Source organism: Choloepus didactylus, chromosome 6, assembly GCF_015220235.1.
Source record: "Choloepus didactylus isolate mChoDid1 chromosome 6, mChoDid1.pri, whole genome shotgun sequence".
Lineage (NCBI taxonomy): Eukaryota > Metazoa > Chordata > Mammalia > Pilosa > Megalonychidae > Choloepus > Choloepus didactylus.
The window spans coordinates 97,871,376-97,884,375 of NC_051312.1; the positions used below are offsets into that span (position 1 = coordinate 97,871,376).

Consider the following 13,000-nt stretch of genomic DNA (forward strand, 5'->3'; position numbering starts at 1 on the left):
TGGAGATTAAAAAGGCAAACAAAAGAAAGAGTCAACAAATTTGAAGACAGGACAATTGAAATTATCCAGTTTGAGAAGCAAAAAGAAAAAAGAATAAAGAAAAGTCAACAGAGTTTAAGAGACCTGTGGGAAACCAGTAAGCATGCCAATATATATACATTGTGGGAATTTAAGAATGAGAAGAAAGAGAGAAAGGGGCAGAAAGAATATTTAATGATATAATGGCCAAAAGTTTCCCAGATTTGGCTAAAGACACAAATATATGCATCCAAGAAGCTCAATGAACATGAAATAAGATAAACTCAAAGACACCTTATAATCAAACTGTCAAATGCTAAAGACAAAGAGAGAATCCTGAAAACAGCAAGAGAGAAGCAATTCATCACATCCAAGGGAACCTCAATAAGATTAACAGCAAGTTTCTCATCAGAAGCCATGAAAGCCTGAAGGCAATGGGGTGATATATTTAAAGTGCTGAAAGAAAAAAACTGTCAACCAAGAATTCTACACTGGGCAAACTGTCCTTCAAAAATGAGGAAGAAATTAAGTTATTCCTAGATAAGAAAAGTGAAGAGATTTTGTTACCACTAAACGTGCCATACAAGAAATGATAAAGGGAGTGCTTCAAATTGAAAGAAAAGGACATTAGATGGTAATTTGAAGCCATATGAAGTCACAAAGATCTCTGGTAAATGTAATTACAAGGGTAAACATAAATGCCAGTATTAGTGAATCTCTAGTTTGTAATTCTGCTCTGTATTTCTTACATGATTTAAAATACAAAGATATAAAATAATTATAAATCTATGTTATTGGACACACAATGTATAAGGATGTAATTTGTGATAAGAACAACATAAAAGGTGGGGAGATAGGCCATAGGAGCATAGTTTGTATATGATATTGAAGTTAAGTTGGTATCAATTCAAACTAGATTGTTATAGATTTCATATGTTAAATGTAAGCCCCATAATAACCACAATGGAAGTATCTAAATATATATATATATATATGAAGGGATTCAAAATAGTTCCATACAAAAGATCAACTAAATACAAAATAAGCAGTAATGGAAGAAATAAGGAACAAAAAAGGTATAATAAATACAAAAAATAAGTAACAAAATGGCAGAAGTACTTCCAGCCTTATCAGTAATTAATTTAAATGTAAATGGATTAAACTATTTAGTCAGAATACAGAGAGTGGCAGAATGGGTTAGCAGAATGGATAAAGCCTGATCTATATGCTATTTACAAGAGACTCACCTTAAATCCACAGACACAAATAGGTTTGAAAATGAAAGGATGAAAAAAATATTTCATTCAAATAGTAACTAAAAGAGAGACCAAATAGACATACAAATGGCCAACAAGTACACGAAAACACCATTAGTTATTAAAGAAATGCAAATCAAAGCCACAATGAGATAGATATCAGTTCACACTCACTAGAATGCTTGCTATTTAAAAAAAGAAAAAACAGAAAGTAACAAGTGTTGGTGTTATGGAGAAATTGAACACTAGCTTATTGCTGGTGGGAATGTAAAATGGTGCAGCCACAATGTGGTTCCTCAGAAGGTTAAACATAAAATTCCCATAGGACCTAGGAATCCCACTCCTGGGTATATATCCCAAAGAGTTGAAACCAGGGACTCACACAGACACTTGGACACCAATGTTCACAGCAGCATTATTCACAATAGCCAAAAGGTGGAAACTACCCAAGCAGATGAATGAATAAATAAAATGTGGTATATATGCACAATGGAATATTATTCAACCATAAAAAGGAATGAAGTTCTGATACCTCTACAACATCAATGAACCTTGAAAACATTATGCAAAGTGAAATAAACCAGATACAAAAGAAAAATATTATACTATTCCATTTATATGAAATATCTAGAATAAACAAATTCATAGAGACAGAAAGTAGATTAGAGGTTACCAGAGGCTGGTATTGCTTAATGGGTACAGGGTTTCTGTTTGTGGTTATGGTGGCTTGAAGCTGTATGTATTTACTAAGAAAAGTAAGTTCTTAAATTTAAACCATTCCTGTGAATGTGAACCCATTATAAGTTGGGCCCTTTGATGAGGTTACTTCAGTTAAGAAGGTGTGGCCCACCCCAATCAGGATTGGTCTTAATCCTATTACTGGAGTCCTTTATAAATGGAGTAAAATTCAGACACAGAAAGAAAAAAGCCACAAGAAGCAAGAGGCTGGATATTGACAGAACCCGGAAGAAAAGGAAGAGACCAGGAGATGCTGCCATGTACCTTGTCATGTGACAGAGGAGCCAAGAATTGCTAGCAGCCAGCCCCAAAACACCACAGTCTTCTGGGAGAAAGCATTGTCTTGATAATGCCTTGATTTGGACTTTCCTTTAGCCTTAAAACCTAAGCTAATAAATTCCCATAGTTTAACCCAATCCATTTCATGGTATTTGCTTGAACAACCTGGGAAACTAAAACAGTGGTGCTAAAAAAGTTTTGATAATGGATGGTGATGATGGTAGCACAACATTGTGAATGTAATTAATGCCAGTGAATTGTATGCTTAAAAATGGTTAAAATGGCAAATTGTATTTTATACATGTTACCAAAATAAAATTAAAAACAAGCAAGCAAGCAAAACAACAACAACAAAAAAACAGGCAGCCTAGAAAATGATTGGCCCTGGTTCTTCTAGCTCAGAGTTCTTCCAAAACATGGTACATGTATATAGATGGTAAACAAAATAACCTTAAGGTGTTCACAAACATTTGTAATATAATACTTATGATTTTACTATAATGTACATTAGAAAATAAATAATACACAAAGCCTTGATTTTATAAATATTATTGCTTAATAAATTGCTAAGTTTGAAAAGTAAGTTATTTAAAGAAAAACATTAAGTGAATAACAGTGCAGGTAGCAAACTGATATAGCCAGAATCCTGAGGGTAATAATGGGTGACTGTTGAGGAAAAAGTGTGCTAGATTATTAGATGCAGAGCCTGCTGCCAAGGCTGAAGCTCCTTGTAAGAACAGCAAAAGCCCAAAGGTAATCCAAGTGACTAGTTGGCCTCATTGAATATTTTGCCCTTATTTTATTGGTTATATATTGTTGAAAAACACCTGCTTAAAAATATTTCATACTCATGCTTTTCCAGTGGCAGACTTAATAATTTAAGTGCACAATTTATAAAGCGTAATTGTTCACTGACAGTTTTGAAACACTGAAAAGTTCCCTGCACTCTCTCTATAGGCCATGAACTAAGATTTACTTGGCTAAGGCTAGCCTTGTCACACTGAGTTAAGAACTTACTAACATTAAAAATGGTAATGATTTAATCCAAAAAGTCTGTTCAAATTGTATATAAAACCGAAAAATTAAGTTTAAATTATAGAGAGTTCAGGCACTTCAAAATTAAAGCTATCATTTATTTCTCACAGCAGGAAATGTAATTAGAAATGTTCTAACTGTTAAAAAGAAAAAACTTGTAAACTTAAAAAAAAAAATTATACTTACCTTGAATGAGCTGTCACCAAAGGGTAGGGACTCTCCATAGTATCGATGTTCAGCAAACACCAACATAGCTTTCAGTTCCTCGGCCACATCCCACATGAACCCCTAGGAAGATTTTACAAATTTACAGGATAAAATCAGGATGTTAAAAAAGTCAATGAATCTTCTTTGCAAACCATATGAAACAGTTGTCAAACCAGACCAAAAAGAGCTTCCTGAGAAGTTGCACAATTTGTTTGTTCTAATGATAAATGATAAAATTGTTTCATTGTTGCACATCAATCCTATAATGCATTGTAGAAAAAAATTAAAAATAAGCATAGGTTTCTCATCCACCAGTCACTCAACTCTCCTTATCATTCTAGTCCTAGAATCAACATTATATCTAAAAATAATCTTCAAATTTTCATCAAGTTGTACTGTGTGCCAAATAGTCTAGGAAACAGTGAAGGATATCTAAGTTAGCCTCCTACTCATAGGCATTTACAAAATAAAAGAGAAAGCAGTAGAAATAAGCCTATAGGATTCCCTTGGGGTTTACATTAAATTTATCTATTTGATAAATAGCAGCTAAACAATAGCTAATATTAATTGAGTGCTTACATTGTGTCAGGCACTGTTCTAAACACTTTAACTCATTTAATTATTAAAACACACAAACTAGAAGATACAGATATTTCTTACAAGAAACTAAAATAAGAGGAAATGACAGACACTTCATACAGCCGAGGGAAAGCAGATAATTTAATAATGATGGAAACCACCCAAACTTCCCTCTAAACATGGGGATACACACAAGCTTGTATCTTGCTGAAATTTTACTCTGTATTTATGGTCAGTAGTAACGTATATGGCTTACATAAAAGTTACCAATTGGTTCATATTATCATACATGTAACAATTATGATCTTCCCATTGTAAGGTTACATTGGTGTATTAACCAAGTGTTTTCACAAATTACAAATCAATAATGTAATATAACCACTACCTGAGACTGCTAAAGGGAGGCCTGAGTTGGATATATGTGCTGTATGGTTTTGAACATGTGCCGGTTTGAATGTATTATGTGCCCCAGAAAACACCATATTCTTTGATGCTATCTTGTGGGGCAGACATATTAGTGGGGATTAAGTTGGAATGTTTGGATTAGGTTGTTTGCATGGAAATGTGCCCCACCCAACTGTAAGTGATAACTCTGATGAGATATTTCCATGGAGGTGTGGCCACCCATTCAGGGTGGGCTTTGATCAGTGGAGCCATATAAATGAGCTGACAAACAGCTGTAAGTGATATTTTGAAGTGCAGCTCACAGTGACATTTTGAAGAGAAGCTACAGCCAAGAGGGACACTTTGAAGAAAGCACAGGAGCTGCAGATGGGAGACAGTTTGAAGATGGCCATTGAAAGCAGACTCTTGCTCCAGAGAAGCTGAGAGAGGACAAATATCCCAAGTGCAACTAAGAGTGACGTGTTTAAGGAACTGCAGCCTAGAGAGGAATGTCCTGGGAGAAAGCCTTTTGAAACCAGAACTTTGGAGCAGATGCCAGCCACGTGCCTTCCCAGCTAACAGAGGTTTTCTGGACACCATTGGCCACGCCTCCAGTGAAGGTACCCAATTACTGATGTGTTACCTCGGACACTTTATGGTCTTAAGACTGTAACTGTGTAACCAAATAAACCCTCTTTTATAGAAGCCAATCCATTTCTGGTGTTTTGCAGTCTGGCAGCATTAGCGAACTAGAACAGAACATTACCAATCTCTATGATTGTTTCAAACATGGAAGCTCTTAGAAAAGAGGGTCTTGGAAATGCAGTTTTGGTATACTATCTTATATGAGTAAAAACAAGCAATATTTGTAAAGCATAATTGAATTTAATGTAATTGTAAAAAAGTGTGCTCTGCTCAACTTATAAATCCTTAACAATGTTGAAATTGAACTGTATTCAGAGAAATTCTAAAACAGGTCGATTAAACAATGAAATAGAAAAAACACTCTAATAAGAGATAGACACTTTGATTATCCCCATTTTATATAAAGGAAACTGAGGCACAAGAGGTTAAACAACCTACAACAGTCCACAGCTAGTAAGTGGTAGAGCTAAGATTCAAACACGGGCTCTCTGGCTCCAGAGCTTGATCATCGGACGCTGATAAACCTCCTTACTCCCACACCCGTGGCTGGTCACTGCATTTTTACTATTTACCTCAGTTGTGGCTTTAGAATCCTTTTCAACAAAGCATTCTAGGCAGTCAACAGAAACTGATTAGATTTAGATTAGCATTGAAGCTAAAAGTATTTGCCATTCCTAGTGTACATTGTTGCTTTCAATGAGTTACTATTCCCTTATAAGGTCTCAGGACCTCTAAACGTTTTTGTTGGTTTTGATCAGTAATAAACAACTAGAAGAGTTGTATGCATGTAATGATGGAGAATTTAATCTGGTATTTGTGGGGTTTCAATAATCAGAATTTAATCTGGTATTTGTGGTGGTTTCAATAATCCCTGCTTTCTCTAAGAACCTACTCATTTACTGCCATATATTTAAAGATCCTCAAGCATCCTCTTCTCTGCCTGACCCATCCTGGCAGTACTGATGGCTCCCTCCTTGCAACCCCACTGTTAGGTTTAGGTCTATAACAGTGTTCCAATATTTACTTACATGGCTTACCCTATGAGCTTCTTAAGGTAAGTACCACGCATCAAAATATCCAGACCTCTGTGGAGTTGACCTCAGGTTATGAGAGGAAGAAATTTAATTGAAATGATTCATGTTGTAGTAACAAGTGATTATTTGTTTGCATCTCTTTTAATTTTTCAAAAGAGATTCATGTACTATATTAACATTTATTAACATTATGTGCCAGCATTGTTCTAAGTTTCTTATTCTTATTTAGAACTGTACGAACAAGATAGTACTACTATACCCATTTAACGGATAAGAAAACTGAGAAACAGACCTTGTCAGTCTGTCTGAAGTCTTCACTCTTGACCATTAGGCTATACTGCCTCTCAGTAAGTGCATGTTCAGAAGTGAATGTGCAATTGAAACATTTTGGTATGTGAAGGAAGGCATCTGGAGCTGGGGAAGGGCCAAAAGGGTAGCAAAGACTTGCCTGGATCTGCCTGTAGTTAGTTTTCTGGAATTGTTCCTACAGTAAGTAAGTATTACTTCCCTTTCACCACTTTGAATGTCAGATTGCTGGCAAGCCTTAAATTTTGCCGCAGTGCACGCCAGGCCAGTGGGGTCTGGCAGAGAACAGGAGCTTGAAAAATAATGGGATGGGAGAAATTGCCCCATGGTCTTGGCATAAAAGGGAAGTCATGTCACACAAGGAGAGAAAGTGAGAGAAGGCAGCCTCAGTTGTTTCACAAAAGAGAGCAGGAATTCAATGCAAAAGAAGTCCTGATTTCATTTGTCATTTATGTAAGAGAAACAGACATCCTAGGATCTCATTTCAACTGATATATTTAGACTTATATTTCCTAAGGAAATAATCAGGAATGAGGAATGCAATAACACAGAATAACTGGACTCAGATCTTTGCTTTCAATTCAGTTCAGTTCAACAAACATTTACGGAGAACTCCTGAGTACCAGGCCCTGGAGATAATATGTTTTCAGTTCCCACGTTAAGGTAATTCACAGCCTAGCTTTTTGATAGAAAGTTCACATTTTCTAGTCACAGCTCTGATCCATTAAAAAAAAGAATTTTTTATTTTCATGTGTCCCCATAAATTAAGTTTTGATAATGGATTTAAGTATTCTTATAAAAGGTAAATACAGTCATAGAAGCAAACTAACAGGTTTTACTATTATTTTACCCTCAGTTTACCCTCAGAAATATAAGAAAAATGCTACAACAGGAAAACTAGATTAAGATATAGCTATAGCTTTACCTTTGACAGTGAAACTTGCAACTTTTCTTATTTGCATAGGCCTCATTTAGGCTTTATTCATTCATTCTTTCAACAAAAATTCATTGAGCACCTACTTATATAGTACAGTCCTAGACTCTGTACAACACTGAACAAATACACAAAAATTCCTATTACATTCTACAGACTATAAACAAAACAAACCATAAACAAAATAAATAAGTAAATGAAAGGAATGTTAGGTGATGATATGTGCTATGGAGAAAAACAAAGCAGGAAAGGAAGACAGGGAATATATAGAGAGAATACAATTTAAAATACGACATTCAGAAAAGGAATTAAAAATATAACTTACAGTGCTTACAGAAATTTTAGAAAATACAAATGGGAAAAATAATATAATAAAGTCATCCATAATTCTATAATCAAGATGATCACTGTTAACATTTTTGGTATCTGTCTTTCCTGTCTTTTTTCAATAGAGATAGAAGAAAGAGATTTGTTTGGTGGTGTTTTATTTTCAAAATTGGGATCCTACCATCACTTTGTGTTTGTAACTTATTTTTTATCTTAATATATTGCAGCCACCTTTCAGTGCCATTAACACATCCTTCTATGAGAGTATTCTTTAGGTGGGAGGAAAGAACAGGATATCAGAACCCCTTGGGGCACATTCTTGAGTCCACCCAAGGCCCACTGAATGAGAAGTTTGGTGGAGAATCCAAGCAGGCAAGAATAGAGTACAAAAGTGCTGCTGATGAGGCTCCACCCCAATTAAGATGGCAGAGTGAGAAGCTTCAGGGCTCCATCTCCCACAAAGGCTTTGAACAACAGGCAAGCACTGCCAGAAATATCTTTCTCAAAGCATCAGAAAACAGTTAATGGATTGCAGTAACAGGGCAAGCACCAAATAAAGAAAAAAGCAAATTAAATCAGTAACATCTTGTGGCATCCTGGCTGGCCCCTCCCTCATCCCCTCAACTTGGAACAGTGTGGAGCTAGCCTTCATTCCCAGTGTGAGTCTCCAGTCCCAGTTCAGGAAGCAGCAGAATAACTCTTATGCACATACTGGTGGTGACCTGAGGGACTGAACCAGGACAACAGTGGTAGGTTTGCCATCCCTGAAGTTGCCCTGCATGTAGAAGGCAGTTCACAGAGCTTTCCTACAGAATGCTGTGGGAAAGCACGCAAGACGTGGCAGCCAGGGGCAAGGGATTGATGACCGTGAGACATTATAGTGAAGTGCTCGGATCATGACGAAACTTGTTTTCTAGGGAAGAGGGGACATTTGTATGTGTATAAATGGAGAATTCCAAAGGCCTTGCACATGCCCAAGGCATGCCCAAAATAAGATAAGACAAGTGCAGAAAGGATCAGAGAGGCCCCTACATTTTGGTCTGAAGATGACCTCTAAACTCATTGTATGGATAAACTCAGAGGGAGAGCACTTACACAGGTCAATGTACAAAGACTGAAAAGGTGTTTTCATTTTTCTCAAAGTCTAAATTCCAGAATTCCATCAACAACACATTAAAATATCATACTGTTCAGGTTTCAACAAAAGATTACAAAACATATAAAGAAACAGGAATCAACGGCCTAGGCAAAGATTAAAGCACTAGAAAACATCATTGAGGAGGATCAGTAAAAGACAAAGACTTTAAAAAATGGTCTTAAATGTGCTCAAAGAGCTAAAGGAAAATATAGACAAAGAATTAAAGGTAATCAGGAAAACAATAGATGAACATAAGTACAATATCAATAGAGTGATGGAAATTATGAAAAGGAACCAAACAGAGCTGAAGACCAGTCACAGAAATTAAAAATTCCCTAAAGGGGTTCAACAGCAGATTGGAGCTGGCAGAAGAAAGAGTCAGTGAACTTGAAGATAAGACAATTGAAATCATCCAGCCTGAGGAACATAAAGAAAAAAGAATGGAGAAAAATGGAAAGAGCCTGAAAAACCTGTGGGACACCATTGAGTGTACCAATATATGCATTGTGGGAGTCCCAGAATGAGAAGAAAGAGGGAAAGCGGCAGAGAGAATATTCAGAGAAATAATGGCCGAAAACTTCCTAAATTTCACAAAAGACATGAATACACATTACCGAGATGCTTAATAATTCCAAACAGGATAAACCCAAACAGATTCCTGCTGTAGCATGTTATAATCAAACTTTCAAATGCCAAAGACACAGAAAGAATTCTGAAGGCCACAAGAAAGAAGCAACGTGTTACATAACAAGAGAGCCTCAATCAGATTAACTGCTGATTTCTCATTCGAAACAATGGAGGCAAGAAGGCAGCAGAATGACATATGTAAAGTGCTGAAAGCAAAAAACTGCCAGCCAAGAATTCCATAGCCAATCCACAAACTGTCTTTCAAAATTGAGGGAGGAAAAGCAAACAAGAATGTTACAGATTTAGGATGTTAAATTTTTAAGCCCCATGGTATCCACAAAGAAAATATCAGAGAATATGCAAATTTGTAGGGACAGAAGGTATAGTTCAGATTACCAGTGGTGGGGGGCAAGGGCAATGAAGAGTTAATGAAAAGTGAGTCTAGGGTTTGTGTTTAGGGTGAAGGGAAAGTTCTAGTATAATGGAGGGTGGTGATAGTACTAAAACATTCTGAATGGTATGCTTGGGAATAGTTGGGATGGGAAGATTTATGATTAAAAAAAAGAAACTAAAGAGATAATGACAATTAAAAGCAATACATGATACTAGATGAGGTCTAAGAATGGAAGGCACAAGGCTCAAAAGGACATCATTGGGATGTAAGAAAAAATTGGAATACAGAATATAAGCTTCATATGGATGTTAAATTTCTTGAACTTGATAACTCCCCTTAAGGTGATTATGTAAGTGAATATCCTTATTTGTAGGAAATGAAATATTTCAAGGAAATGTGTGCAACCTGCTCTCAAATGTTCATTAATTAGGTAGATGGGGGGGGGAGGAAGGGAAAGGAGGAACGAAGGAGAGAGTGAAGGGAGGAAGAAAGGAGAGAAGGGGGGGAAGGAAGGAAGGAAGGAGGGAGTGAGGAAACTAATGAACACAGCAAAGGGCAAAATGTTACAATTGATGGATCTGGGTATTGGTGAGGTGTGGGGGTATGTTATCGTTCTCTGTATGGGGTTTGCATTACTTTTGCAAACTGTCCTGAAAGTTTGAAATTATTTCAAAATAAAAAGTTAAACATAAATAAATAAAATTAAAAAACAAACCTCTAGGCAAAAAAAAAAGTGTTGCTAGTGATTCTAATCTATACCATCCACTCCCTCCCTTTAACAACTCCTCATTCAAATTTGAAGACCCTTATTCTGAATTATTATTTTTAATGGAAGCATTTCATTGTATGATTGTACCATAGTTTAATCATTCACATATCATTAGGCATTAAAGTTGTTTCCAATTTTTCATTATTAAAATAGTTATGTGATAATAGTATGTGATATTAGTACACTGCCTGTCTCCCCCCATCCTTTACTGTAGAAATTAGCTGGCATATTTTAAAAAGCTTTTAAGATTTTACTGTCCTTATATGGCACTCATTCTTTTAATTTGCAATTCTTTAAGGTTGAACATGTAGGTCTACTGCACATCTGTATTTTTTCTTTTTTAAACTATTCATGTACTTTTGCTATTTTCTATTATTAGTGCATTTAATTTTTTGTTTTTTTTAACGGAACTTTACAATTAAATATAGTAATACTTGGTCATATACACCACAACCATTTTTCCAGTTTATCATAATAAATGGCAAATTGTTTCAGCACACAAATTTCATAAATTTGTACATACCGTATTATTGCAAAACCAGACAATGTCCCCTTCATTTCCAGTGTAGAAAAGTATTGATCCATTATCTTTCTTCCAGTATTTATCAGCAATTAGGTACCGCTGTTTAAAAGTTTTATCAGTATAAAATCCAAAATGATCAATCTATGATAGAAACAAAACAGACAAAAAGACATAATTCAAGAAAAAGTAATTAAATGAGATAAAGATAAAGTAATTAAATTAATTCTTCCCTTAAAATCAACCTATACTACAATAGCAATCACATAAAATATTTAAGTAGCTACTAAAAAATACAATAACGTTAAAAATGTATTGGAAATAGCCATATGATCACATGATTTTTTAAAATACAGATATCCATTAATATCTGAATGTTCATTATTTAAACTTTCAATATCAAAATGCAAGAACTAAAGAGAACACTGGAAAGGTCTGTAAACACTGTCACCCCAATAACAACAGATATTCCAGTGTTAGGACTTTGGAGTCTAATACCATTCTCCATTAAAAGAACCAGGGCTTCTTAATGAAATGGCTAACTGACATTTGAAACAAGGAAGTTACAAGATAAGCCTACATAGCTTGCTGTGCTAGAAAACAAGGAAGCACTCAAAAATTAATGCAGTTATGTCTAATAGACATAGGAGACAACTTCAGGGGACTCCCACTGGCTTAAGTTTTAACAATTTTAACATAAAAAGAACAATGATTGCAATTGATTGAAACATTCAATTCATAAAAATCCATTACACCATAATAATATCAAAAAGAAAAAACAAGAAAACACATGCATTTGCCATCACTTCAGTTAACTGTTAAAATAACATCGTACTTTGCAAATCAGAAATAAGAAAGTAAAGGACTCAATATTTAACCTGCCTTTCCAACAGGACTGTATTTCAGGGTACCAAATATTCCCAGTTGATGATGAAGAGCTCTGTTTAATCAAATGCCAACTAATAAATGCAGAAGGAATGACAGAATTAGAAAAACGATAGTTTTGCAAACCCTAATAAAGTTATTGGTTCAGGCAAAAATTATCAATTGGTGCTAAAAGCATTAGGAGAATGGATGATAGGGAAATGGACCTTCATATGTGCCAAAGTAATACCATATAGAATACTCTTTTGTCACCAAGGGAAAATATAACTTTATAATGGAAGGACCAGGCTATACCTTAACCCAGTGATGTCAGCATCAGTAATGGTGGGGCAGGCAAGGATTAAATATCCCCTCAGTAGTACAGCATGAAGTCCACATCACCCATAATATACTACTGCCAAAAATGTCCAACTTCTATCTAATCCAGTCTTCAGAACTAATTTCCAGTTTCCAGGAAATACAGAGGTAGAAGAATAAGCTAAAGACATCTGAAGAAAGAATCAGACAAATCCTAAGGTAGGACATTCTACAAGACAACAGCAAGGCCATTGCCCTGGAAAAAAAGGACTGTTTGAAACTGAATGAATCTTAAGGAACATATAACCAGATGCAATGCATGATCCTGGACTGGATCCTCTTTTGAACAAACAAGCTATATATAAATGACAATTTAGGGACAATTGGCTTAATTTGAATATGGACTTGGTATTAGATGGTACAAAGGACTTATTGTTAATTTTGTTAGGTAAATGATCATGTTATTTTGGCTACATAAGAAAATGTATTTATTTTTTACACTTAAAGATTTAGGGACAGAATCATGCTGTCTGTAATTTACTTCAAAATACTTCAGCCAAAAAACCAAAGTGAAGTGAATTTCAAGAGAGAAAAAATTTAATCTACATTGAAAGAGATGAAACACATA

General features: G+C 35.3%; 1 protein-coding gene across 1 annotated transcript in view; it reads right to left on the reverse strand.

Moving 5' to 3' along the window:
* LOC119538223 (prolylcarboxypeptidase) overlaps positions 1-13,000 on the reverse strand; it is a 93,939-nt gene that overhangs the window by 34,196 nt on the left and 46,743 nt on the right. The window contains exons 2-3 of the mRNA XM_037841047.1: positions 11,194-11,334; positions 3,513-3,614 (exon numbers count right to left, since the gene is read on the reverse strand). Of these exons, the coding sequence (XP_037696975.1) occupies positions 3,513-3,614; positions 11,194-11,334 (243 nt within the window). The remainder of the gene's footprint in view (positions 1-3,512; positions 3,615-11,193; positions 11,335-13,000) is intronic.